This window comes from Cydia strobilella, chromosome 10 (genome assembly GCF_947568885.1).
Source record: "Cydia strobilella chromosome 10, ilCydStro3.1, whole genome shotgun sequence".
NCBI classification, from domain to species: Eukaryota; Metazoa; Arthropoda; class Insecta; order Lepidoptera; family Tortricidae; genus Cydia; species Cydia strobilella.
Genome location: NC_086050.1, coordinates 363,272 through 390,530, shown reverse-complemented (window position 1 = coordinate 390,530; position 27,259 = coordinate 363,272). Strand labels below are relative to the sequence as shown.

Here is a 27,259-nt window from a genome sequence, read left to right as displayed (position 1 = left end):
CTTTTAAAATAACACTTGCACTGCGTGTGCTATCAAAATCGTTGCAGACTTGTCTTGGTCTAACTCGAAGAGGCCACGAAAAGGGCGTGTTGGCACATATCACATAGTTGTAGTTAAAATCTTAAAGTAAGAGGTCAAATAATGACAAATCACCGCCGTCTCCTAAAAGACGAAGCTAAAAACACACCAGCAGTAACAACTTGTAGCACTGCAGCAGTCTCAAAACACGCCACATACGCATAGTTCCTGCTTAAAGACCAGGCTAGCAGAAATATGGCGACGATAACATTAGCGGCCGTGGTGGTCGCGGTGGTGTCGAACTCGTTCAGGGTGCTGTTGTAGAGAGGCTGCTGGATGATGCTGGTGGCTGCGGTGGAGAAGCTGGCGAACATGCACCAGATGAGCAGCAGGCTTTTGTTGGTGGAAAGGGTTATGCCTGGAAAGGAGAGATGAGTACCGTCAAATGGGACACCTAACTGGGAACAGAGGGGTAACTTTAGACATTTTTTTTCTAATATTAACTAATTTCGCTAGTTGGAAAATTGACCCTAAGACTAGTGAATTCTGATTCAAAGATTGTAAAAAGTACACTGATGTCAGCCGCGTTCATATATTTGGGGAAGATTTCGTTTGTCTAATGTCATTTGTCAGTTACCCCACACGGTAATGTAAACGTTAATTTAAGTTTGTTGGGGAATGCTTTATAATTGGTGACGAGTGTTACGCTGAAGTTAACGTCTGTTGTAGTAAAGGGGCCCATGGGCAACTGCGCCTACTCTAGAATTAAAAAAAATACGTTAGCCTTAGAAGTAGAAGGCGTCGGACCAAAGGGTCTGTGGCCGTGCTTATTCTTTTTGTTCATATTGAAAATTGTATAGCCCAACTGATTCAAAGGAAATAGCATACGAGGACGTGACAGTAGGAGAGTGCGATTGACAATGACGAAGGAACATAAAATACTGATTAGACGACGTTATTATTCGCATTACCGATAGATTGTCATGCGGACATAAGGGCCTCTCGAGCTGGAGATTGCATTTAGAGAAGAAAGTCCAGTAATTTTGACATAAAAGAGTGTGACTGACCATAGAACCCCATTGCACCAGCGACGCAGAAGAGTGTACAGAGACGCGCTTTCTCGTGGATGGCTTTAGGCAGCACCACGCACAGCATGATGAAGCAGAGCGCGGCGCCGTGCGCGGCGGCTGTCAGCGTGGACACCTACGCAAATACGAAATAGTTAGTTTCAACAATCATCATCTTGCATGAAATGGGTTCGTCAACCTGTAGCCCATTTTAACCTCGTATGTGTATGATAAGGATCATGACTGAATTTTTAGTGTTTTTTTTAGAATGATAATTATTTTTTTGTGTACTCTAAACGAGGTTTGAATTTGAACCCACGATTTATGACCACCATACACATAGGAAAGTTTAATGCTTGAATGATGATGACATCCTACACACTACTGCACGTTCTACGACACTAATGTGCTTAAGAAAATTTGCTAAAATGGAACCTTCCGGCTGAGAGGACTTATCGTTTTCAACCCATCAAGGTGGAGCGAAAGATCTATGGTGGTCTAAGAGCCTATATATATATATATATAAGTATACTGCGAACTCATTTACTCCAATTAAGGCATAATAGAGTGACAGAGAAGAATGCTTGCAGTTAACTAATTTTGGTGTTCGCTGTAGGCCCTCTGATCACAGTCAACTCAACCGTTTTATCCGTAATCTCTCGTTGATTTTGTCTGAGAAAGCCTAGCATAGTTTAGTTAGTCATAGACGTCTTTTTAATTCTATTTTTTATGATATGGGAGGCAAAAGAGCAGATGAATCGCCTGATGGTGAGCAATTACCGTCGCCGATGGACAACTGAGAAACCAGAGTGCATGCAAGTGCGTTTTGCCTTCCTTTAAAGGCTCCTGTGCACCATGGCCCAGTGTAGGTCAGTCCAAGGGACGCATTTATGCGTTAGAGGGAGCAAGTGATATTGCTATCTCATTCCACCGTATAGCTGCGTCCGTTGGGCTAGCCTACACTGGGCCATGGTGTACAGGAGCCTTAAGATGGGAGTAGGTACGCTCTTTTCTCGAAGATTTGAAGATCGGATCGCATGAATATTACCGCGGGGGTTTACTAATGTATTGCCAATAATCGTTTCCCAAAGTATTACTTCCCAACCTTTTTTTTTTTTTTTTTTTTTTTTTTTTTTTTTTTTTTTTTTTTTTTTTTTTTTTTTTTTTTTTTTACGTGGGGAATGCTTTTACGCATACCGCCGGGCCTGGACGGTTATGTGGGACTCAGGGCTATATAGAGGCCCCACTACCCACTAAACCCCATGGTGTCCTCTCGCCGCTGTGGTTGCGGGGTTACGGGGAAGCTCACGCAATGCGTCCGCGACCCCGCAGCGGCTATCCTGCCTAGGATCCATACCCCTTTTTATTCCCCTGACCTACCCAGTGGAAGCGCTTCCAGGACACTAGGTCGCGCTTACCATCTCGGGAGCCAGCGTCATGGGCGGGGACGCCCCCGTGTCCACCGCCCGCTCATGAGCGGCACGTCTGCGGCCTATGCGGCGGCGGCGCATTGGGTCAGCCTCGGCCTGGACTTCCCGTTCGCGCTCGGCCGCCTCCTTATCTCTCAAGACGTGCTCGCAGAACGTGAGCACAGTCTCCCACGCACTTTCGCTGCCCAGCATGGCCTGAACTACGGCTGGCAGCGAAAGGTCTAGCCCTACTTGGGCGACCAACTCCTCCCGTTCCTCGCCAAAAACTGGGCACTCAGCCAATGTGTGTTGGGCCGAGTCTACGCCGGCTCCGCATTGGTGACACTCCGGTGTCGGTTCCCGCTGGGCAACCTTGTGCAGGTATCTGCCGAAACAGCCATGCCCCGACAGTACCTGCGTTAGTCTGAAGGTAAGGACACCGGAGCGTCTTTCAACCCAGTCACGGAGGACTGGTCGTACCGCCTCTATAGTGTGGGAGCCAGCCCTCGGCCGCTCTAGCCGTTGCACCCACATCTCCGTCGCGTCTTCTAGCAGCTCAGTGTGCCGCTTCGCCACCTCCTGAGGTGCTTTCGGGTCACCTCGGGCTCGCGCCTCCCCGCGCCACTGGTACAGCGCCGCGAGGACCCTCGCGTCCAGGTCCCAGGGCAGAGAACCGGCCAGCACGCACGCGGCCGCCGCGCTCACTGTGCGGTATCCTCTGATTACCCTTAGCGCCATTGCCCTCTGCGGTCGTCGCAGTTGGGCAATGTTGTGGCTGCTGAGGGAATCCGCCCATACTGGGGCACCGTAAAGCGCCATCGAGCGCACCACACCCGTGTATAAGCGGCGACATGAGGCCTTGGGCCCTCCCAGGTTGGGCAGTATACGCCCAAATGCCGCCGCTGCGAGCAGTAATTTGGGCGCTAAACGCTTAAAGTGAGCCTCGAAGTTCCACTTGCTGTCAAGCAAGACGCCGAGGTAGAGTAACGTCGGCTTGACAGCAATTGGAACACCTCCCACAATAATTTCTGCGCCGCCTGGAGGGGCTCTTCGCGGGCCGAAGAAACAAATGGCCTCGCACTTCGTTAGCGCCACTTCTAGCCCTAGACGCCGGATTCGGGCCACACAGTGGGCGACTCCCGCCGTCGCGAGCACAGCTGCGTCGCGGTAACTGGGTCCTCTGGCCGTCACGAGCGTATCGTCAGCGTAACACGTGACGTCTACTCCACGCAAGTTTTCCCCCCGTAGGACCCAGTCATAACCTATGTTCCACAGGAGTGGCCCTAGGACCGACCCCTGCGGAACTCCACACGACATACTCCTTCGACTCCAGTCCTGTCGCCCTGGCCAGACTACAGCCCTCTCACTGAGGTAGGCGGCTATGATTCGCGACAAGTGTGGGGGCACCTTGTGGTACCGCAACGCCTCCTTTACGGTTTTCCAGGGCAGGGTGTTAAAGGCGTTAGAGATGTCTAATGACACCGCCAAGACGACTTCGCCCCGGGACACAGCCTCCTTAGCCATGGCCCGAACCCGCAATATGGCATCTACCGTCGAGCGGCCCCTACGAAAGCCGAACTGGTAGTCGGCAAGATCCGGCCCTACGCGCTCCAGGTGCTTGATGAGGCGAGCTGCGATTATCCGCTCGAAGAGCTTGCCCACCTCATCAAGCAAGACTATAGGACGGTAACCAGATGGAGAGTGAGCCGGCCGCCCGGGTTTATGCAGAAGCACTAGCTTCCCAGTCTTCCAGTCCCTTGGAAAGCGGCCCTGCTCCAGACACGCGGTCAGGAGCCTCAACAGTCTTGACCCTAGGGCGTCCATGGCCAGGACCCAAGCACGGCCCGGAATGCCGTCAGGCCCGGGGGCCGTGTTCTTGGCACGGAGTCGAAACACCGCCGCGTGGAGCTCAGTGGATGATACTGCTGGGACTTCTTCATCCTCTCCTGCTCCCATCGTTGGCGGCACCATGGTAGGCGGCAGATGTGGCCCCCTTTCGGGGAAAAGCGTCTCCACCACGCGGCCTACAAGCTCCGGCTGGAGCGATTGGGTTAGCGGGGGTGCCCATGGGCGCAGCTTGCTCCGGACGAGCTTGTATGGCCTCCCCCATGGATCAGCATTGAGGGTCTCCAGGAACTCGGAACGACTCGCCTCAATTGCCCGTCCTATGGCCACCACAAACTCCGATCTGGACGCCTTGTAGTGATCATACAGGCGGCGCTCCTCGTCCGCATCAGGTCTCCTTCTCCTTCTCTGACGCATGTACCGGCGCCGCGCGGCTATGCAGCCCTCACGCATCTGCGCGAGCTCGGCGGACCACCAGTACACTGATGCTCTTGGTGGTAAAGGTTTGGCCCGGGGCATCGCCGCGTCACAAACGTGTGTCATGGCCTCCCGGAGCCAGGATACTTCCGCCTCTATGGAAAAAGCCTCCCCTTGCACGGGCAGCCAGGCCTGAATGATAGCCGCCTCCTTGAGCAGTTCACGGTCAAGTTTAGTAAGGGCCCATCTTGGGCCACCCCCGACCGGACCAATCCGACTTAGGTTACCTGGGGTCAGTGAAGAAGTGGTAACGTCGAACCGTATGTAACGATGGTCCGACAACGTCTCCACTCCCACCATGACCTCCCAACCTTGGACACGGCGCGCCAGGGCGGCGCTCGCGAACGTGATATCCACGATGGAACCGCCCCGTTGCCGTACGCACGTGTGTGCCGTTCCCTGGTTTATTTCATAACCTAACCTAACCTAACCTAACCTAACCTAACCTAACCTAACCTAGTACGTCATTTTCATTTCGCAAGTATGGGGTTGGGAAATGAAATGGTTGCGAAGTAAAAAAACTTGCTAAAATTTCATTTGGGAAATGAAACTGATGCCATAAGTTTGTTGGGAAGTGAAATTTGGCGAAAAATATTTTGGCTAAACGGCGGTATCCCTACCGCGGGCGACAGTTTAGCTGTGCGAGGGCTGAAGTTTCTGGAGAAACGCACAGTTGACGATTGCCAACCATTTAAGTCGGGAATATGAATGTGTTTTACTGCTACGATAATATGAAGAAAGATACTTGCCCCCCAAATATTCATGCTCGCATTCTTGGCCTTGACCAGCGGCGCGAACCACACTCCCAGCACGAAGATGGACGTGGTGGTGGTGAGGTGCAGAAGAGCGTAGAGGTAGAAGTTGAGGTCCAGCAGCATGTTGACGACGGTGATGAAGTTCTTGCGGAGCGACGCCGTGCGGCGCGCCGTGCCGGGCGAGATCTCCGCGCCGAACACCACGCTCTGGCGAGGAAATTTCTAACATGTAGGTATTCTGTAGGTAAAGTTCTGTAAGCTTTTGCTTTAAGCTAAAGTACATAATACATTTTCCAGAGAATGAACAGGGTTAGTGAAAAGAGCTAAAAAGTTTTCAAATATCCCGCCATATACCTACAGAAAAACGTTAAAGCAAATTAAAGAAGTTAGATCGCTGGTGAAGATTGGATTTGACCAGGAAACTCGGTTGACTTAAATTATGGTCGATTTAATGATTCTAATCTTTCTAAAAACTTAAGCCTAGTTCCAGCCACAAAATTGTATAGCCACTTTTTGAATGGATGTCATTCATAATGTGTCCATAAAATTTTGCAGCAGCGTTGGTCACAGCTACGTTTTGTGAAAAAGTGTAGTTCGTCGTTGAAAAGTAGCACACAAGTAATATACTTAGGTAATAACAACACCGCACTACCTGGCCTGGCGCTTCCGTCGTCTCTCGATACAACGGCTGCGGCTGACTCCTGTCGATACTCTCCAACTCCCGATACCCGCTCAACCTCCCATAGCTCGCAACATCCAGGCTTCCGAAATCAGAAGAAAACCGGTTCGTAGACGCCGCGAGAATCTCGCTGAAATCCGACGAGAATCTCGGCTGGTTCTGCTGATTTGATACAGTGGCTGTCTTTTCTCTGTATTGAATCGCCGGATCGACGATTTCCTTCGCGTTTTTCTTAGATTTGAATACTACAACATCAGTAGCATCGTCATCTTGCTGATTGCTGGACTGTGGTTGGGCATTTCTCTCCTGGTCTTCTTGTCTCTGGTTAGAAAAGATAACTTCGTCGTCGTCTTCAACGGCGTCGCGGAGCATATTGTAAGTGTTTCTGATGACTCTTTCGATGTAAATAGGACGAGTGAAAGAGGCGAGAAAGAAGCAGTTCTGCATGAGTATTGCGCCGTATATCATGACGACGACGTAGCCGTCGTTGTAGGTGGTGCAGAGACGACCGACGAGGATGGGGACGAGGCAGTTGCCGACGGAGGGAGCCATGCGCACGATGCGCTGGGCCGTGGTGAGGCGGTCGCGGAAGTAGTGGGTGATGATGACCTCGATCTGCTGCCCGGTCAGCGCGCAGCCCGCGCCTGGAATTTAGAGCTTGGTTATTTCATTTATGATTGGATATTGGAGATAAATGGGCTTGGCAAAATTCTTTTTGTATGAAACAAGGCCAAGGACAAGGTCTAGTGTCCTTATTCAGCGAGATAGAGTAACGAATGTAGGTTCATCAATACAGTTTAAAGAACTGTCAGGTACTTTGGTAGCAAAAAATATAATACTCAATCTTGGGCTCTTGGTAGTAATTAAGTAGGTATAGGTGCCTATATACACTGTAACTGGTCACATTCAATTAGTGTTAGTGTGTGCTTTTTCTTAAGTTTGATCTAAGATGTATTTCATTTGTTTGTAAAACACGATGAGTTGATGACTGTCTTTTATAAGGAGGTTGGCTAAATATATAGTTGCAAGTAGCTATAGCTATATATAGGTAAAGTACGTATTTTGCTAATTAATTCACCCAATTATAATCATATTATTCTTAAGAAAAATAATCAATGGAATTACTTAGAGTTAGTTGCATACCTAAACGCCATCATAAACGGGGAAAAACAGATACCTAACACTAAAAGTGACGAAATGAGAAACGTTTCAGCTATGCTGCTGTGACTAAATTTCCTTTTGTCTAACCACTCAGATATGATCACCGCTGATTGATCAATAACATGTAATGTGGTATGTGTGGTATGTATATATATGTATTGTGCGCCAGCGCGCCACACCTGTACAGATAAGTAAACAAGGCAGTAAAACATTGTTCCATTCATCAACAGCCATAAAACCTTACAACGGCATGCTGAATAGTTCTAAAATCAATGGACCAATTAAAAACAATACGTACCTGCAAACATGCCGGAGAATATGTTAATTATATGGTCGTTACTGTTTGCGTCCGTCGAGTAACTCGACAACAGTATCCCAGCTACAGTCAAGCACAGGCCAGAGAGAGCGATGAATCTCGGCATGTTAAACGTTTTTACCACAGCACGACACCAAGACTCCAGGAGTAATCTCATCACTATCATTATCACGGGCACTAAAGCTATATCCATGTCCCATATTCTCATCAGCTCGTCTTGCTGATGGTTCAAGTCTCCCATGGCATTAAGTATGATCAAGCCGTAGAGCGTCAGCACCCCGGGTACCGTGACGTGATAGATGACGGCGGAAAACACTATTAGCCACCCGTATCCTCCATCAGGAGGTGTAGGGCCGATCTCTGGCTGCGATGCCACCACCCGATCCAAGTGAAGGTCCTCAGCCACATTTTCGCGCCTATCCGGTCTCCTCGGAGTAGGATTTTGTCCACTGTCCATTATTTCCTCACAATAAACAACAGTTTCATGACTAAAGGTACTACAAACGGGTTATCGGCCCGTAACTAAAGTGTTATCTTATCATTATCTTTTCTTGTAATCTTGTGTTCTACATATTTGAATTGACCGCCAATATCACTATCATAGGACCATTTACAAAAAAATATTTGGCAATTATATAAATTAACAAATGCATGGTTCTATGTTGATTTATGATAAGTTTATAAATACAGTAATTTACAATTTTTTGATTTAATTAAAATATAAAACCTTTTTGCTACAAAAAAACAGTATGACAGCAAATTTAAATCCGGTTATGTTACGGTTTCCGAACGTGTCTTGTAGTATTATCCTACTAAATTAGAAAGCAGTGATGAGTTTGGAGATATAAGAGAGAGTCGTATATTTCTACACGTGTGCGAGTGAGATGTACTACGAGAAATTTTGCGACTATGTACATTTAATTTTGCAGCGTGGTTGTAATGTGATTTCGCCCGAGCAACCCATTGCAACCCATAAAACGACGCTTTTATGTGAAAATCCTGTAATTATTGATAATGCAGCTTTAATTTCGCCTTAAACGCGATCAAACCGTAAACCAGCGATGCTTTCTGTGATACTAAAGGCAGACATTCTTCGTGTTAAGTTTGAAAACTAGTGCTCCGTGTGCAGAGTTCCGTGAAGCGCAGGGCATTTTAATTGCCCTTCGTGATTTGATTAGTGTTAGTGCAGGAAGAATGTGGCTGTGGTTGCAGAGGGTCGCTGATGGGTGAGTCGCACGATGGAGACGGAATCCGTGCGCTCTGAGCTGAGCAGTCGGTCGCGGCGGAGCTCGAGACATCGGCAGCACACGCACAGGAGTACCCGGTATGTTTATCTTACGAATTCCGAGGCTTACGTTCACTAAATCTCACTCTCCGCCCTTAATTTAGCATAAAAGTCCTTTTCATGAAATCATTTGAGATAGGAATCTCGTTAGAAATGTCGTAAAAACTAGTTTTTCATTCATAAAGTGACAGGCCAAAAGTATATCATGATGCATGTCAACCTAGTTATAACTGGAAATGCCTGATCAAGTAGGGCTAGTATGCAATGCATGTACCTACCACACACGCTGTTTACATTGCAGTCATCATTCTAATTGGATTAGTGGAGTTTAATAATTTAATTGGACTGAGTGCATTATAATTGAGGGTGCATTTATGTTTGTTTATGAGGGCTATGAAATCATAATCATAATATCGTTTATTGCACCATGGTAAAAAGTTGTTACAAAAAAAAAATACAGAGTATATAAGTATCACATGGACCCCAGAAGGGTGTTGCAAACATTTTCTTAAGCTAAGTATTAATAAGTTTAGTGAAATTGATTATATTGATTATTCCACAGTCTGGTTAGTTGATGATGTAGTAATGTAGTGCTTTAAGAGTTATGGTACATATGTATTTTAGGCTGTTATAGCAATTTTTACTCCATTTATCATCAGTGAATTGTTTTATTACAACCAGACTGAAGATATCAAATGTATAGGCATGACTGAAACACAGATCATGAAATTGAAGTACTTTTAAAAAACATTAATTTTATTATCAGATTTTTCTGTTTTATAAGTAAAGGTACAAATTTGAATTTGATGAGTATTAATAAAGCATTTTTGTGAAATTAATTGTTATAATCATTGTCTTATTACAGAAGTTCAAAATCACAGAGAAAAGATAGCAGTGACATAATGGCTCCCTTCCAAACTAGCGTTAACATCAACCCAGAGACTGGCCGGGATGGCCAAGAAGTCATCGAAGTCCAGATTCTTCCACAAGATGAGAACTGGGGTGAAAACACAACTGCTGTCACAGGAAACACATCGGAAGGCTCACAATCCATGGAGGATGTCAGCAACTGGCCCATAGAGTCCGATAGTGGGATCGGATTCATGTGCTCCAGATATTTTGGGACCACTGTTGCTCTAGGGCTTTCTTTTGTATCCTTCGTGAGCCCGTTAGCTATGGTTGTATTACCAAAGATCGGATTCTTTCCTGGACTGACTGATAACATAGCAATACAACCAAGCCAAAGAATGCAGCTTTTATCATGTACTGCAGAATGCAAAGGGATCCTACTCTCTTTAGCGTTTAAATTAGTTTTACTTGCCGTAGGAGTATGGGCAGTGTTCCTAAGGCCTCGCAATGCAATTCTGCCAAGAATATTTGTCTTTAGGGCTACAACTTTAGTAATTCTCGCAGTTTGCACATTCTCATACTGGCTTTTCTACATTGTACAAATTACCGAAGCCACTAAAGCGTTAGCTTTAGGTGAAGAAGCAGTAGATTACAGTGCTTTAGTGTCCTACGTATCAAGTTTTGCTGACACGCTGCTATTTATACACTACATAGCCGTAATACTCATGGAGATTCGTCACCTAGAGCCAGTGTATTACATAAAGATAGTCCGGAGCCCTGACGGAGAGAGCAAGTCCTACTGTATAGGGCAGCTCAGCATCCAGCGGGCGGCTGTGTGGGTACTACAGAAGTATTATACTGAGTTCCCGATATACAATCCTTATTTGGAGAAGATTCCTATTTCAAAGTCACAAAGGTAAATATACGAGTTTTTTTTATTATTTTGATATATTTAAAAATATTGTCTATACAAATATTCTTAAATTTTTCCAATGCTTCAATTATTCGGCATATCACAATATTTTTGTCAATTATTCAACTTCCATAATATGCATATTGGTTTTTGCTTTTTAGATGGATGTTTTAAACATTTTAAACTGATTTAAAGTTCTGATCTGTTGGGAGCAACAGCGACTGCGAGTTTTAGTAAAATTTTATATTTATGATTGTAGCCAGCAAATAACTCTCCATCCATATTTCAGGAAACAATCCAGCATAAAATTTTACGAGGTCGATGGCAACTCGACGACGCAAGCGCCGCGCTCTACCGCGGGCTCCTGCTCGGGCTCCCGGCGCCGCGACTCGGGCTCCGCGCACAACGAGCGCTACTATGAGGAGGTACGAACTTGGTGACCAGTCTAGTCTATTGTTACCTGACCCCTTGGATATATTTTATATATTATTTAGAAGAGTATAGATAGGGGCTGAGGACTGAGGTGCATTCAACGTCACGTGTTTAATTTAATTTTATGCATTTAATAGTCAAAACATTTATTCACACAAAACAATAAAAATGTGCACACTACATTAAAAATAAAATACAGAATTTTAGAAAATCTTAAAAAATAATATAGTTACATGTAAAAAAATCCGCAACGCAGATTTCGTCAGGTGACTACAAATGCAAATCAGCAACATGCTTTGTCCCAAAAATACCAATGATGATATCCGCAATAGGCCTCGTAATTTTTTTTTTGTTCAAATAAGATTGCATTTAATTATGTAAACGTAACAAAAATTGTATTCTTTCGTTCGAATTTATCTATAGGTAACCCTACTTATAGAGAGCATTGAACATTTGTTGATGTTTGAATTGATTGTAGGCGGAGCGCGAACGCCGAGTCCGCAAGCGCCGCGCGCGGTTGTTGAGCGCCGCTGAGGACGCTTTCGCTCATGTACGGCGCGTGCGCGTCGCGGCCGCCAACGGAGCCCTAGGGCCGAGGGAAGCTGCTCAAGCTGTGTTCCCGTCATTAGGTGAGTTACCAAAATCAAAAACTGGAATAGTTGTCACATATTAAAGAAAAACTGGCCAAGTGCGTGTGCGTGTCGGACCACGCATAAGGCCGCAAACTAGACGCACGGTCGCAGAGGCGCGGGGCGCGGGTGTCGTCCACAACAAATTCATCCAAGACTATACATTTTAATCGAGTCCCGCGAACCACCGCTCGCGCCGCCCAGCACTGATGTATGGAGGGGTATACCTTCCTACGATATGAAGAAGCTATACAAAGGCGTACATTTACGTCCTTTTAATAAAAAGAAGGTTTTTGGATAATAAACTCATCAATTACTCAATATACTCAGCATACTTCCCAAAATAAACTTTTTTTACGTCAGTTCTCGCGGCTAACGCCATCTCTAGGCCACCCGGTCATGACGGCACCTGTCTCATCCCATATGTAAAAGTCAAGGTGCCTTGGACCGTACTTTAAAAGCAAACAGTACTTGTTAGCACCTGCTATTGAAATCCATTATTGGGTAGTTAAGAACAACAAATCAAAATACATCTTTAATGAAAATAATTCAATCCGTCTTTGGCTACTTATTTTTGTAGGAAAGACCATAATTTGCACAAAATAAAAATAACTTAAAAATATCTCATGAACTTACAATAAACGTGTGAATGAATGCTGCCAACATGGGCAGCATGTCTAGCTTTTACAAATACAAAATGTGCCATTTTCAACCAAAAGGGTACTTATTGTCGCTTGTCAGTAAGGCGCTATTACCATATAGTTTCAACTTGAAATCAACCTTATCAACAAGCGACAATGTGGTACCTTTTGGTTGAAAACGTCACAAATATGTATTTATTTGTTTACCGTTGCCCACATTGGTAACTAACATTTGTAAGCCTTATTGCAAATATATAAGGTCCACATTTAGTTACGCATGTTGTTGTTAGTACACGGGGTGAATTTTAATTAGATCCTGATCTCGCTGTTATCATTTGAGTCACGTTGCGTAGTTTAGAGTTACATCCAGTTGGTATGTTAAAGAATGTTAAGTATAAAATAAACTTTTAAGTATTAAATTGCGTTTTTAAAAAAGGGATTGTAATACCTATGTATAATCTTTGGATTGTTTGGTTTAGGGTAAAAAAAATTGGACTACGATATTATTACAATTTGGAGTTGTTTTGCAAAAAACAAATAAGCGATAACTTAACACTTTCACTGCCACCGATTCGCTGGGCGGGTTTTTGTTCATAGGTGCTTTTCGCTATAAAGCGGAAAAGACGTGTTACAGCGTAATAATCGAAACAAAACTAAAGCAATGGCAGGGAAGTGAATGTCAAAAACGGAATAGCATCAAAAGTAGAACATCAGATGTGTTCAAAATGATGTTCTGTTAATTTCGAACACATAGTTTCAGGTAGTATTTAAATTGCGGAAGTAGCTAAATTTAATGAATATTGGTTTATTGTAATAATTTAGTAATAATTTTAATAATGTTTTAATCGCAATCCGTCCCTGTCCCTTACCTTGTTCGTGCATAATTCGTGGTTCTGTAGCGTTCGACTTGCCGGCACTTAGTAACCGCAAAGACCACACAGCTATGGAATATGTTTTCTCATTAGTTCATTTTAAACCGTATTGCAATCTCCATAGAGTGGTAATTCAATAACCGGTTAAAACGGCCCCACCATTTTTTTATGCTAGTAAGTAGCACTTGCGGTTTCACTAAACAATTGACAAAGGATAAACCGTAAGGGGACTGTTTGAAATCTAAACACTATACATTTACTTCTGCCGTTGACCGTACCCTACGTTAGATTTCGAATTAAGTAACAATTCTCCATTAAGTTTTTGCAACATCGTTTTATTTGTCTGTCTATGTATTGTGTTTTTTTAACCGATACCAGGCGGGGCTCACCCCGCGATTTCGTCGCGTCGCTACAAGTACATGCGGCCTACACCAGTTTTGGTGTCTAGCCATACGGACACCTGCTCGCGCTTGCGCCACCTTACGGTCATATCTGTCGTAATGTACGCGTTTTGTGAGTCTGTACCTAGTACTATTATTCCTTCTGTGGCAATAGTAAGAAGTAATGTCGGTTTCAGCGCGCGCCCTGCAGAAGTACCTGCGCGCGACCCGGCAGCAGCCGCGGCACTCGGCCGAGGCCGTGCTGCAGCAGCTCGCCGCCTGCCTCGCGCGCGACGCCTCCCCGCGCGCCTTCCTCGAGCCCTTCCTCGTGGAGGCGCCCGTGCTGGCGGCCGAGCACGAGGCGAGGCCGGTGCAGCGCTGGGCGCTCATCTCCGACGACTTGCTGGCCAGACCGCTGGCCGACAACCAGGAGTTCCAGCTGAGACAAGGTGAGCCTTGCTAGTGGAGGCGCCCGTGCTGGCGGCCGAGCACGAGGCGAGGCCGGTGCAGCGCTGGGCGCTCATCTCCGACGACTTGCTGGCCAGACCGCTGGCCGACAACCAGGAGTTCCAGCTGAGACAAGGTGAGCCTTGCTAGTGGAGGCGCCCGTGCTGGCGGCCGAGCACGAGGCGAGGCCGGTGCAGCGCTGGGCGCTCATCTCCGACGACTTGCTGGCCAGACCGCTGGCCGACAACCAGGAGTTCCAGCTGAGACAAGGTGAGCCTTGCTAGTGGAGGCGCCCGTGCTGGCGGCCGAGCACGAGGCGAGGCCGGTGCAGCGCTGGGCGCTCATCTCCGACGACTTGCTGGCCAGACCGCTGGCCGACAACCAGGAGTTCCAGCTGAGACAAGGTGAGCCTTGCTAGTGGAGGCGCCCGTGCTGGCGGCCGAGCACGAGGCGAGGCCGGTGCAGCGCTGGGCGCTCATCTCCGACGACTTGCTGGCCAGACCGCTGGCCGACAACCAGGAGTTCCAGCTGAGACAAGGTGAGCCTTGCTAGTGGAGGCGCCCGTGCTGGCGGCCGAGCACGAGGCGAGGCCGGTGCAGCGCTGGGCGCTCATCTCCGACGACTTGCTGGCCAGACCGCTGGCCGACAACCAGGAGTTCCAGCTGAGACAAGGTGAGCCTTGCTAGTGGAGGCGCCCGTGCTGGCGGCCGAGCACGAGGCGAGGCCGGTGCAGCGCTGGGCGCTCATCTCCGACGACTTGCTGGCCAGACCGCTGGCCGACAACCAGGAGTTCCAGCTGAGACAAGGTGAGCCTTGCTAGTGGAGGCGCCCGTGCTGGCGGCCGAGCACGAGGCGAGGCCGGTGCAGCGCTGGGCGCTCATCTCCGACGACTTGCTGGCCAGACCGCTGGCCGACAACCAGGAGTTCCAGCTGAGACAAGGTGAGCCTTGCTAGTGGAGGCGCCCGTGCTGGCGGCCGAGCACGAGGCGAGGCCGGTGCAGCGCTGGGCGCTCATCTCCGACGACTTGCTGGCCAGACCGCTGGCCGACAACCAGGAGTTCCAGCTGAGACAAGGTGAGCCTTGCTAGTGGAGGCGCCCGTGCTGGCGGCCGAGCACGAGGCGAGGCCGGTGCAGCGCTGGGCGCTCATCTCCGACGACTTGCTGGCCAGACCGCTGGCCGACAACCAGGAGTTCCAGCTGAGACAAGGTGAGCCTTGCTAGTGGAGGCGCCCGTGCTGGCGGCCGAGCACGAGGCGAGGCCGGTGCAGCGCTGGGCGCTCATCTCCGACGACTTGCTGGCCAGACCGCTGGCCGACAACCAGGAGTTCCAGCTGAGACAAGGTGAGCCTTGCTAGTGGAGGCGCCCGTGCTGGCGGCCGAGCACGAGGCGAGGCCGGTGCAGCGCTGGGCGCTCATCTCCGACGACTTGCTGGCCAGACCGCTGGCCGACAACCAGGAGTTCCAGCTGAGACAAGGTGAGCCTTGCTAGTGGAGGCGCCCGTGCTGGCGGCCGAGCACGAGGCGAGGCCGGTGCAGCGCTGGGCGCTCATCTCCGACGACTTGCTGGCCAGACCGCTGGCCGACAACCAGGAGTTCCAGCTGAGACAAGGTGAGCCTTGCTAGTGGAGGCGCCCGTGCTGGCGGCCGAGCACGAGGCGAGGCCGGTGCAGCGCTGGGCGCTCATCTCCGACGACTTGCTGGCCAGACCGCTGGCCGACAACCAGGAGTTCCAGCTGAGACAAGGTGAGCCTTGCTAGTGGAGGCGCCCGTGCTGGCGGCCGAGCACGAGGCGAGGCCGGTGCAGCGCTGGGCGCTCATCTCCGACGACTTGCTGGCCAGACCGCTGGCCGACAACCAGGAGTTCCAGCTGAGACAAGGTGAGCCTTGCTAGTGGAGGCGCCCGTGCTGGCGGCCGAGCACGAGGCGAGGCCGGTGCAGCGCTGGGCGCTCATCTCCGACGACTTGCTGGCCAGACCGCTGGCCGACAACCAGGAGTTCCAGCTGAGACAAGGTGAGCCTTGCTAGTGGAGGCGCCCGTGCTGGCGGCCGAGCACGAGGCGAGGCCGGTGCAGCGCTGGGCGCTCATCTCCGACGACTTGCTGGCCAGACCGCTGGCCGACAACCAGGAGTTCCAGCTGAGACAAGGTGAGCCTTGCTAGTGGAGGCGCCCGTGCTGGCGGCCGAGCACGAGGCGAGGCCGGTGCAGCGCTGGGCGCTCATCTCCGACGACTTGCTGGCCAGACCGCTGGCCGACAACCAGGAGTTCCAGCTGAGACAAGGTGAGCCTTGCTAGTGGAGGCGCCCGTGCTGGCGGCCGAGCACGAGGCGAGGCCGGTGCAGCGCTGGGCGCTCATCTCCGACGACTTGCTGGCCAGACCGCTGGCCGACAACCAGGAGTTCCAGCTGAGACAAGGTGAGCCTTGCTAGTGGAGGCGCCCGTGCTGGCGGCCGAGCACGAGGCGAGGCCGGTGCAGCGCTGGGCGCTCATCTCCGACGACTTGCTGGCCAGACCGCTGGCCGACAACCAGGAGTTCCAGCTGAGACAAGGTGAGCCTTGCTAGTGGAGGCGCCCGTGCTGGCGGCCGAGCACGAGGCGAGGCCGGTGCAGCGCTGGGCGCTCATCTCCGACGACTTGCTGGCCAGACCGCTGGCCGACAACCAGGAGTTCCAGCTGAGACAAGGTGAGCCTTGCTAGTGGAGGCGCCCGTGCTGGCGGCCGAGCACGAGGCGAGGCCGGTGCAGCGCTGGGCGCTCATCTCCGACGACTTGCTGGCCAGACCGCTGGCCGACAACCAGGAGTTCCAGCTGAGACAAGGTGAGCCTTTCTAGTGGAGGCGCCCGTGCTGGAGGCCGAGCTGGAGTTCAAATTTCACCCGAGGCAGTAATTTTTCCATTTTTCCAAGCTTAAGAAAGACGAATTAGAATTCACTTTTCATTATAGAAAAACTGAACGCAATGTTGTAAGTCGCCCGAAAGATTTGAAAGTTTTTTAGTTCAAAGCCGAACTTTACCCACAAAACTTGTCTTTTTTTAAGCCGAGACCTGCCAAAACCGAAACTTTAACTTGAACACTAATTTTTCTCAAAATTTACAAACATTTGCTTTAACATTGTAGAATTATATACTTTTTTTACTTTTCAATCTTGAACTATATCTTACCTTACTTACCCTAATTATATTTTTCCTCAGGTGACATCTCCCTAATCTGCTCCATCCGCCAGCTCCCGAAGTTCAACATCTCGGAGGAGGTTGTGGACCCCAAGAGCAACCGATTTGTCCTGCGACTCAACTCCGAAACATCTGTCTGACAGGAGCTGTGGCCCGACAGGCTGGTATGACATGAGGAATTCATTTAGACTTGCTAAAGGCACCTTTTTCTAATGCCGAAGCAATTTTACATATAATAATAAATAAATATTATAGGACATTCTTACACAGATTGACTAAGTCCCACGGTAAGCCCAAGGAGGCTTGTGTTATTATGGGTACTCAGACAACGATATATATAATATATAAATACTTAAATTGAAAGATGACTCAGGAACAAATATCTGTGCTCATCACACAAATAAATGCCCTTACCGGGATTCGAACCCAGGACCATTGGCTTCACAGGCAGGGTCACTACCCACTAGGCCAGACCGGTCGTCCCTATTAGACCCTAAGTCCAATCAGTTCTTATTGTGGTTAAAGTAAAAAACTTGCATCTGACAGTTGCGGTCTGATAGGCTGGTATGACATGAGGAATTCATTTAAGCTTGCTAGAGGTATTTTTATCAGCTTCATGCCTAAGCCAAACCATTTTGTACTGTGGTCTGTGGTTAAAATCAGAAACCGGTTTACAGATGTTGTCAGACAGGCTGAAATAACATGAAGAATTCATTTAAGAAGAGATTTCTTTTCACTCACTCCTAAGCAAACGCCATTAGAAATGCCTGCCACCTGGACGCCAAGGCTCGGAACCGGTTTAAAAATACCGGTTTATTTCGGTTATCCTCCGAACTTTCATAAGAACGCGAACGTTTTAAGAACTTTATTGGTACCTTAATAAACCGGTTTATTCGACGAGCGACTTAACGCGCGGCCGACTTGGTGGTGTGCCGCGTAAATAAAGACACCGACATAGGAATAAACCGGTTTTTATTGTTCTAAACCTGTTAATCTGACAAGAACACTCACCACCTGTCACTACCCGTGAGTTCCTATAATTGGCTTCCTGTATCTACTTTAATTTTTATGTTAATGTCACAGCTGTTGGATCTTCAAATAAATTAAATCAAATAAGAACTTTATGGAAATGTTCTCCTAAAACCGGTTTAAAAATAACAGTTTTACAAGCGAAACCGAAATTAAAAGGTTTTGCGCCAAGTACGTCATAACGGTTTGGAAATTTAACCGGTTTCGAGCCTTGCTGGACGCGGTTATGGGCGTTTTCATTGAAACATGTAGGTACCTAAGTACCTACCTATTACTTTCTTTGAGCATTGATAGTTTATATGAAAAAAAAGAGATGGTCTGCTCAACGACAAATATAAATGAGATTATCATTCGCTCCCTAGAGAATATGTTGATAAAATGTGTGTGAAATTAAAAGATAGTTAAGAAGAAGGCAAAATGCTTCATAGCTGTATTAAATAACTGGGGACAAATTTTGAAGTTCAAATATTTGTCCCATTTTAACTTTTCTATCAAAATCTTGTAAAATTTACCTAATAAGATTGATTATGAATAATGATACTTAACTGCTTGGAATAAAGTCTGATGTTTCAACGCCGCGCATATTTTAGACGCCATTTTGTAACAATGCATTTAAATGTAAACTTAAATTAATTTCGTTATTGATATGTACATTTTTGTGTCATATTTTAGTATAATATAGTCGTAAGGTTATGCACAAATTTTACATTATTGTAAGTAGGCTAGATTTTACGATTCCAGTGATGGTTTGCCTTTTATTTGATATTTAGTATGATTATTAGAAAAATAATAGACCCCAGAACCAGATAAACTGGGTAGAGGGACAGGCAAAGAAGAAGAAAATTAGGAAAATAATGCCTAGGCTTTTTAAACTAGGTTGAATATAAAAATTAAGATATCACCGCCGAATCACAAAAAACTGGACATGAATGAATACATACGTATCTCATATACCCTTTTATATAATCTTTGTATGAATAATATCTTCTTCTTCTTCCTGCCCTTATCCCACGTTATGTGGGGTCGGCACAACATGTTTTTCTCTTCCATTCTCCTCTATCTTTCGTCACCTCAGCACTCACTCCTTTCTTTCTCATATCCTCTTTCACACAATCCATCCATCGCTTTTTGGGTCTACCATACGCTCTCCGTCCATCAACATTCATCCCTAACATTCTTTTGCCTATATGGCATTCATCCCTCCTCATCACATGCCCATACCACGCTAACCTACTACTTCTTATCTTCTCCGTTACTGGTGCTACTTTCAAACTTCCCCTAATATACTCATTCTTAATCCGATCCTTTCTCGTCACTCCACACATCCATCTCAACATCCTCATTTCCGCTGCGTGCACTCTTCTTTCATCCGTCACTTTCATCGCCCAGCATTCTGATCCATACATTACAACAGGTCTCACGATCGTCCTGTAAATTTTCCCCTTAAGTTTAAGAGGCATTCGTGGATCGCAAGTTGTTCCAGAGACCTGTCGCCATTTTATCCATCCCGCATTTATTCTATTTTTCACGTCACGGTCTATGCGTCCGTCGCCCTGGATCAATGACCCAAGGTACCGGAAGTCGGGGCAGACTGGTAGGGATACACCATCTAAGGCAATATGGGAAAAACTGGATAGACCACCGAAATCGCAGAACATGTGCTCCGTTTTGGTTCTGCTTATTTTCAGTCCCACACTTTCCAGCTTTTGTTGCCATTTTACCAGCCTGCTCTGGACCTCAAGTGCATTATCTCCGACAAGAACAATGTCATCGGCAAACAGCATACACCAGGGTGCCTCCTCCTGTATGTTCGATGTCAGAGCATCCATAACCAGGAGGAACAAATATGGACTTAAAGCCGATCCCTGGTGTAAACCTACCGCCACATTGAACTTGTCGGTTACTCCAGCTTCAGACCTGACGTGAGTACTGGCTCTATCATACATCGCCTGAACAAGCCTCACATACTTCTCTGGCATTCCTTTCTCTCTCATAGACCACCACAGAACCTTACGGGGGACTCTATTGTATGCCTTTTCCAGGTCCACGAACACCATGTGCAAGTTCTTTTGCGCATGTCTGTATTTTTCGCACAGTTGGCGAAGTGCAAATATGGCGTCCGTAGCTCCCCGGCCCGGCATAAACCCAAATTGGTTCTGTGTTACCTCACTTTCTTCTCTCATTCGTCTCGCTACCACTTTTTCCCATATCTTCATACTATGTGACATGAGCTTTATTCCTCGATAGTTGTTGCAATCCTGTACATCACCCTTATTCTTAAAAACGGGCACCAGTGAACTGTTGCACCATTCATCAGGGATTTCCTCTTCTTGCAACAACTGATTAAAGAATAGAGTCAGCCACTTCCATCCATCCGCTTTCAGAAACTTCCATACTTCCACAGGTATACCATCTGGCCCAACCGCTTTCCCATTCTTCATACCTTGCACGGCCATTTTTACTTCTTCTATAGTGATCTCTTTCACCATACCAATGTTATTTCTAGCATTTTCTAGCACTCCACTCCAATCATTCTCTTCGTTCATAAGTTTACTAAAGTAGTTCTTCCAGCGTTCTTCTATGCTCTTGTTATCCGTCAAAATCTTTCCTGCTTCGTCTCTCATACATTTCATATGATTTATATCTCTTGCATTCCTCTCTCTCTCTCTTGTTATTCTGTAAAGGTCTTTTTGGCCTTGTGGGGTCTCAAGGAAATCGTACAATTTATCTTGTACCTTGGCCCTTGCTATTGCAACTGCTTTTTTAGCCTTCTTCTTACTTGTTAGATAAGCTGACCTCTTGATTTCTTTTTCTCTATCGTTACCCTCTTCCACACTTTTCCATTCTTTAAAAGCATTCTTCTTTTCTTTCAGAATCATTCGCACATCTGCATTCCACCACCATGTATCCCTATCAATCTTGCCTTTCCCTGTTGTTTCCCCAAAAACATCCCTCGCCACACTTCTTACACATACTGCCATTTCATTCCAGCAACCATTCACTCTCATCTCTGCCATATCACCCATTCCTACCATCTTATCGACTATTCTTTTTCTAAATTCTTCAGCTAACTCCCTGTCACTCAATCTATACCATTTCGTTCTAGGTGGGGGCTTCGAGTTCTTTTGCAAACGTTGTACTTTAAGATTTAAGTCTAGAATCAGTAACCTATGCTGGGAAACTAGGCTCTCACTGGGTACTATTTTGCAGTCCTTAGCCAAATGTATTTTACTCCTTCTTAGGAGAAAGTAATCAATTTGGGTAGAGTGTTGACCACTACGGTATGTGATAAGGTGTTGTTCTTTCTTTTGATAGTAGGTGTTCACTATGGCTAAGTCAAAGGCTAAGGCTGCTTCCAGTAGAGCTTCACCCTCTTGATTTCTGACTCCATAACCACGGCCCCCATGCACTCTTTCATATCCGTCATTCATTCTTCCCACATGTCCATTAAAATCTCCTCCAATGTATATCTCCTCACATTCTGGTATTCCCATAATTTCCACATCCAAATCCTCCCAGAATTTCTCTTTCAAACTATCATCACATCCAGTCTGCGGTGCATATACACTAATTACATTTAAAATCAAGTTTTCTATCAACAATTTCACGATAATTACTCTATCATTCACTCTCTTTACATCCATCACCTTGTTCTTAAGCTCCTTATCTAACACTACCCCCACCCCATTTCTTTTCCCATCACTGCCGCAATAGTAAAACTTATAACCCGCCCCAATTTCTCTTGCTTTCCGTCCCTTCCACTTCGTCTCCTGCAGACATGCCACGTTTATTCGTCTCCTTTCCAAAACATCCGCTAACTCTCTTCCTCTTCCAGTCATCGTACCTATATTCCAACTTGCAATCCTCAGTCTTATTCCCCGGACTAGCTTCTTACGCTGCCCCCGTCCCTGGTGCAGCAACCCTCGTCCATTTCTCACAGCCGCCGGGTGCTGCGCCTGCGCGTCGCCTGCGGGGTACGCCCTAGCACTATCGCATATTCTATTATCTGTCGCACTCATGTTGTATACGATTTGGCATATCTTTTTACGATCGGCCGCCTGCCTGACATCAACCCTCCTTGGGAATCCCTAGTTGACTTAGGTGACTGCCCTCTTACTCCTTTAGTCGCCTTTTACGACATCCATGGATAAGCACGGAGTGGGCTACTCTATTATACCAAGACTGCTAATCTAAGTATAATACAATATCATTTCAAAAGACATTAACTTAATATAAAAGTTGTGCCTTTACGAAAAAAAAACAATACATTTCCACCAATCTACAAAACCAGTCAATAAAAACTAAAAACATGGAGACTATATAAAGGAGCCAAATCTCTATGTATGAAAAGTGTCCATGAAAAAACAGGAATTAGGCGGCGCCACCATACACCGAAATACTACCAAAAACAACCTACGTAATTTGGTCGGGTTATTTGTTGCCTTATATGGTTCATGTTATACTCATGTCCCAGAGCCTAACTAGCGCCACCGGAGAGATTAGGAACTATTATTTAAAGCTGAAAGCGGTCACTTTTGCAACAATTCTGCCATAAGAGATTGGCATCCTTTCTATACCATTCATAACTAAAAAGCTTCATATATCAATACAATATAACTTTAAAGCGTTTAGTATTTTTGTATAGTACCTAATAGTATAGACTATAGAGTAATACCATATCATAGGTTATTTTAAGCTATTTATTCGGCAGGGAGATTTATCTATTGCTATTGCAAAGGCTTACGCTTACATAATGTAAGATTCATAGCGTCATGGCAGCTAATCTAACCTCAGTCTGCAGCGACTGGACAACGACAAGGTGTACCAGCGCCATTATTATAAACGTTATTGACATAGGAATTGGACGTTCATAATGTCGCTTCCACACTGTTTGACAAATCGATGCAGAAATGTCGGAGACGGACTATAAAATTTGATTGAATAAAAATAAGGTTTTTGTTCATATCATTTTGATATTTTGCTACAAATATGAACAAAGTAAAGGATATTTAAGGACAGCTATTAACATGTATATGTAATTTTTAGTTTAGACTGTTTGATGTTTTTTTTTCTTCTTTTTCTTAATTTATGTATAACTTTTATCGCGGCTGGGATCCGATGCGAAGACTGCTTTTTATACATTTGTACTGTACGAAAAGGTTGTGTGTCTGCGTTAGGTATAAAACTAAATTATGCTAAATTAAATAGATAGTGCAATTTGAAGTGTATCCACGAAACACCAAAGATTGCTTGGTAATATTTAACATATCGTAAACAAAATTGGTATAATCATACTAAATTAACTATAATACATTTTGTAATCATTTTATGTCAACTGAGTGTTTGAACGTCTAATTTTCAAGGCTATCTAATCTTGACCCGACTGTACGGTTAACTTAGTCCCTGGAAGTCAACAATAAATTGATTACTTATTAAAATGTATTTAAAGTGCCTTGACCTCACTTAACCTGTCACAAATCCTTGCCAGTGAAATATTGACTGTAAAATCAATGTAGTAGAGTTCAATTTTCAGTTGTGTTAGTAAAGGACTTTCAACGAAATATTCTGTAGTCCAACCATCAACCAACAGCATGAATAGAAATTAGAATGAAATATCAATATATTTCTCATAGTATCTCTGTCAGCTGTGCTTCAGTTGCTTTCTTTAGACCGATAGACTTATTAAGAGGTCAAGGTTTTTTGATACTCGTGTTTTTAAAATAATTACAATTAATATTACGGAGATGCTCAAAACGCAGCCTTATGTAAATTGCTTGTGCCTGCTTTATTAACTAAGGAAGTAAATAAGATTGGATGTGAGTTTTGATAAAAAAAAGTAGGAATAATGAAACAAGAAATCAATTTTTATAAACTATAATCATTAAATTTAACATGACTTGTGAAATTTTTAAATACAACTAAAGTTTTTTTAATCAAAGTAACATTTTGTTTTGCCTCCCTCGCACTAAAACGCGCTAGAGTGAAAGGCAAAACAAAATGGCCGCATGACAGATATGGACCGCGAGCCATTTCGTCAGTCATCGCCACCCGGGCGAAAACTCGTATAGCGGTTAACGGCTATGTATGATGAACCCACGTGAACGTCAGCTGCCGCTCTGTTGGTGGGTTGAGGAATGGCAGCAAATAGTCTATAAAAAAATGATAGTTTAGATGCTATTGTTAATAAAACAAATCGTCAGCCGGTTGTATCGCGGTGGAAAGACCGTGTTACGCGTTTCGGTGGTTGCCATTCCTCAACCCACCAACGGAGCGGCAGCTGACGTTTACGAGGGTTCATCATACATAGCCGTTAACCACTATACGAGTTTTCGCCCGGGAGGCGATTGGTCATGGAAATCTGTTCCTGGCCTGCGGTTTAATAGCTTCATACCGACACATAGTATACAGATTTAGTTTGCAAGTATCTTTTCGACTAAAGGTACATAATATGGTTTGTTGTAAAATAAACCGAACCTTATGTCTAATTGTAGGTACCGTTTCCCAAATCTTAATGCTGCACAAAACAAATTGTAAATTTGGTTTATAATAACATATATACTTTTTATTTAACTGTAGATTGACAGACCTGGGGTCTGTTTTATAAGAGTACCTATACAAGCAGAAGAATCTTTTTTTAAATTTTCTTTTACCAATAAAGTTCTGTATTCTGTATAACTTATTTTTTTTTATGAATTTGGTTCCCTTCACTTAATTCCATGTCTTTGAACATGTGCAATGTAAATTATTTTTATTTGTATGTGTGAATGAAAGTATTATGTTGTAAGTGAATACTCATACTGAATCTCATTGCACAAATGTTTGCCTGGATAGCACAAAGATTTGATATCTCATTGTAAGACTATTGTACACTTTTGTATTTTTATTAAATATATAAAGTGATTTTTAATTTTATTATTTATTTTATACCCTTATTATGACTGTATTTAAAACTCCTTTTATTTTTAGGGTTCCGTACCAAAAGGGTAAAAACGGGACCATATTACTATGACTCCGCTGTCTGCCTGTCTGTCACCACGCTGTATCTTATGACCGTGATAGCTAGATAGTAAAAATTTCTGTACCGCTATAACAACAAATACTAAAAACAGAATAAAATCAATATTTAAGTGGGGCTCCCATACAACAAACGTGATTTTTTTGCCGGTTTTTGCGTAATGGTACGGAACCCTTCGTGCGCGAGTCCGACTCGCACTTGGTCGGTTTTAAATCAATAATAACTATTTAATGATCTGTTATGTATCACAGACTTTATTATTACTTAACGATTCTACGTTTATATACTAGGTACATAGTTACTTCTCAGGCCTTATTTCATATGGCTTGATAATAGTTATTTATTGTACCATAGAGTAACTTATACTAGAGCGGTACTGTCATAGTAAATTTTGTAACCCCAGTAAATTCACTGCCATCTGTCGACACACTTTGAAACTAAAAATAAATATTTATAAAAATACGATGAAATGTATTTAAATATGGATAAATGATTTTTTTATTTGCATTAATTATTTTTATATGATTTTGACCCATGTTCTTTCACTGGTATGCGTTAAAATTATAAATAACAAACGAAACAGTCAACTCCTTCTATACGAGTGTAGGCCAAAACTAGTGGCGCCATCTGATCGAGAATCAAATTTACGTGATTTTCGAGGCACGTTTTTTCCTTAGACTGTATCCATCTATTACGGAGTTATATCTATCTTTGATTGTACACAAGTGCGAAAAATAGGAAATCCGCAACAAGTGGCGATAAATCAAAACACAAGTAACACGACCGAAGGGAGTGTTTTAAATCGACACGAGTTGCGAATTTCCTATTCGCACATGTATCGTACATCGTACAGCATTTTACAGTACATATAAAATAAATAAAATAAAAAATAAAGTATGGACCTTAAAATTTTCGACAGTTATGTAATGTGCTAATTATCGCACTAGTGCGGTAAAGTAGCATCATATGTACTGTAAAAAGTATAAACACACTGATGATATTAAATGATGGTTGTACGTAGAACAAAAGTGTAAATAATAACCTTAAAACTAAGTAATAATCTCCTAAGACTCAAGGTCTTGCCTACAGTACTTATTAAGTTCGATGGAATCAAAATTATTTGCAATAGGGACTATTATGCGAAACTATGCGTAGGTGGCGCCACTACCACAATCTGACTATCGCGAAACAAGAAAATCGAAATTTCGTTGCTCTTGCGTATACGAGCGATAAAGAGGCAGATAGCGAAATTTCGGATTCGTTTTTCGATTCGGATTCGGTAGTTCCTCTGTAAACAAACCGCCTTGATGCATCAATGTTATATTTTATTGTCTCTGAAAACTTGTCAAGTATAAGTTACTCTATGGTTTACTAAAAAGGCTAGTGCTGCACTCTGGTGGCAGAACATTGCAGTAATATGCCCTATTGGAACAGTTGCATTTGTTTTGTATCGTTCAATTTTCAAACAAAACAAAACCAACTCTATTTCCTACACTATAGGTTCAAATTTCATTAGCAAACTCCAAAATATAAGGAGGAATAAACTTGAAAAATATATAAAAGAAGGATAAGGCCAGAGCACACCGGCTGCGTGTGTGTAGACGTACATTGTGTACTTAATTACAGCATAGAGTAACTTATACTAGAGCGGTACTGTCATAGTAAATTTTGTCATCATCATCATCACTTAAGAGGTTTGCTCTTGTCGGTGGAGTAATTGCCAGTCCTTTCTTTCCTGAGCCAGTCCTTTGATTTGCTCGTATCGCAGTAAATTTTGTAACCCCAGTAAATTCACTGCCATCTGTCGACACAATAAACTAAAAATAAATATTTATAAAAATACGATAAAATGTATTTAAATATGGATAAAT

General features: G+C 45.0%; 2 protein-coding genes across 2 annotated transcripts; one reads left to right on the top strand and one right to left on the bottom strand.

The window, feature by feature from the left end:
- Nucleotides 1–102: 102 nt before the first annotated feature.
- On the bottom strand, nt 103–8,254 carry LOC134744856 (uncharacterized). The gene is made up of 5 exons (XM_063678787.1): nt 7,710–8,254; nt 6,224–6,894; nt 5,566–5,778; nt 1,086–1,221; nt 103–436 (listed from the first exon to the last, which is right to left on the bottom strand). Exons 1-5 carry the CDS (start codon nt 8,182–8,184, stop codon nt 150–152), a joined length of 1,782 nt encoding a protein of 593 aa, XP_063534857.1. The 5' UTR covers nt 8,185–8,254; the 3' UTR covers nt 103–149.
- A 199-nt stretch (nt 8,255–8,453) lies between these two features.
- LOC134744857 (vang-like protein 1) lies at nt 8,454–25,280 on the top strand. Its single transcript, XM_063678788.1, has 6 exons — nt 8,454–9,051; nt 9,878–10,777; nt 11,064–11,199; nt 11,685–11,835; nt 13,926–14,177; nt 17,366–25,280. The coding sequence occupies exons 1-6, from the start codon at nt 8,966–8,968 to the stop codon at nt 17,482–17,484; spliced, it is 1,644 nt and encodes a 547-aa protein (XP_063534858.1). The 5' UTR covers nt 8,454–8,965; the 3' UTR covers nt 17,485–25,280.
- The last annotated feature ends 1,979 nt before the right edge of the window (nt 25,281–27,259 follow it).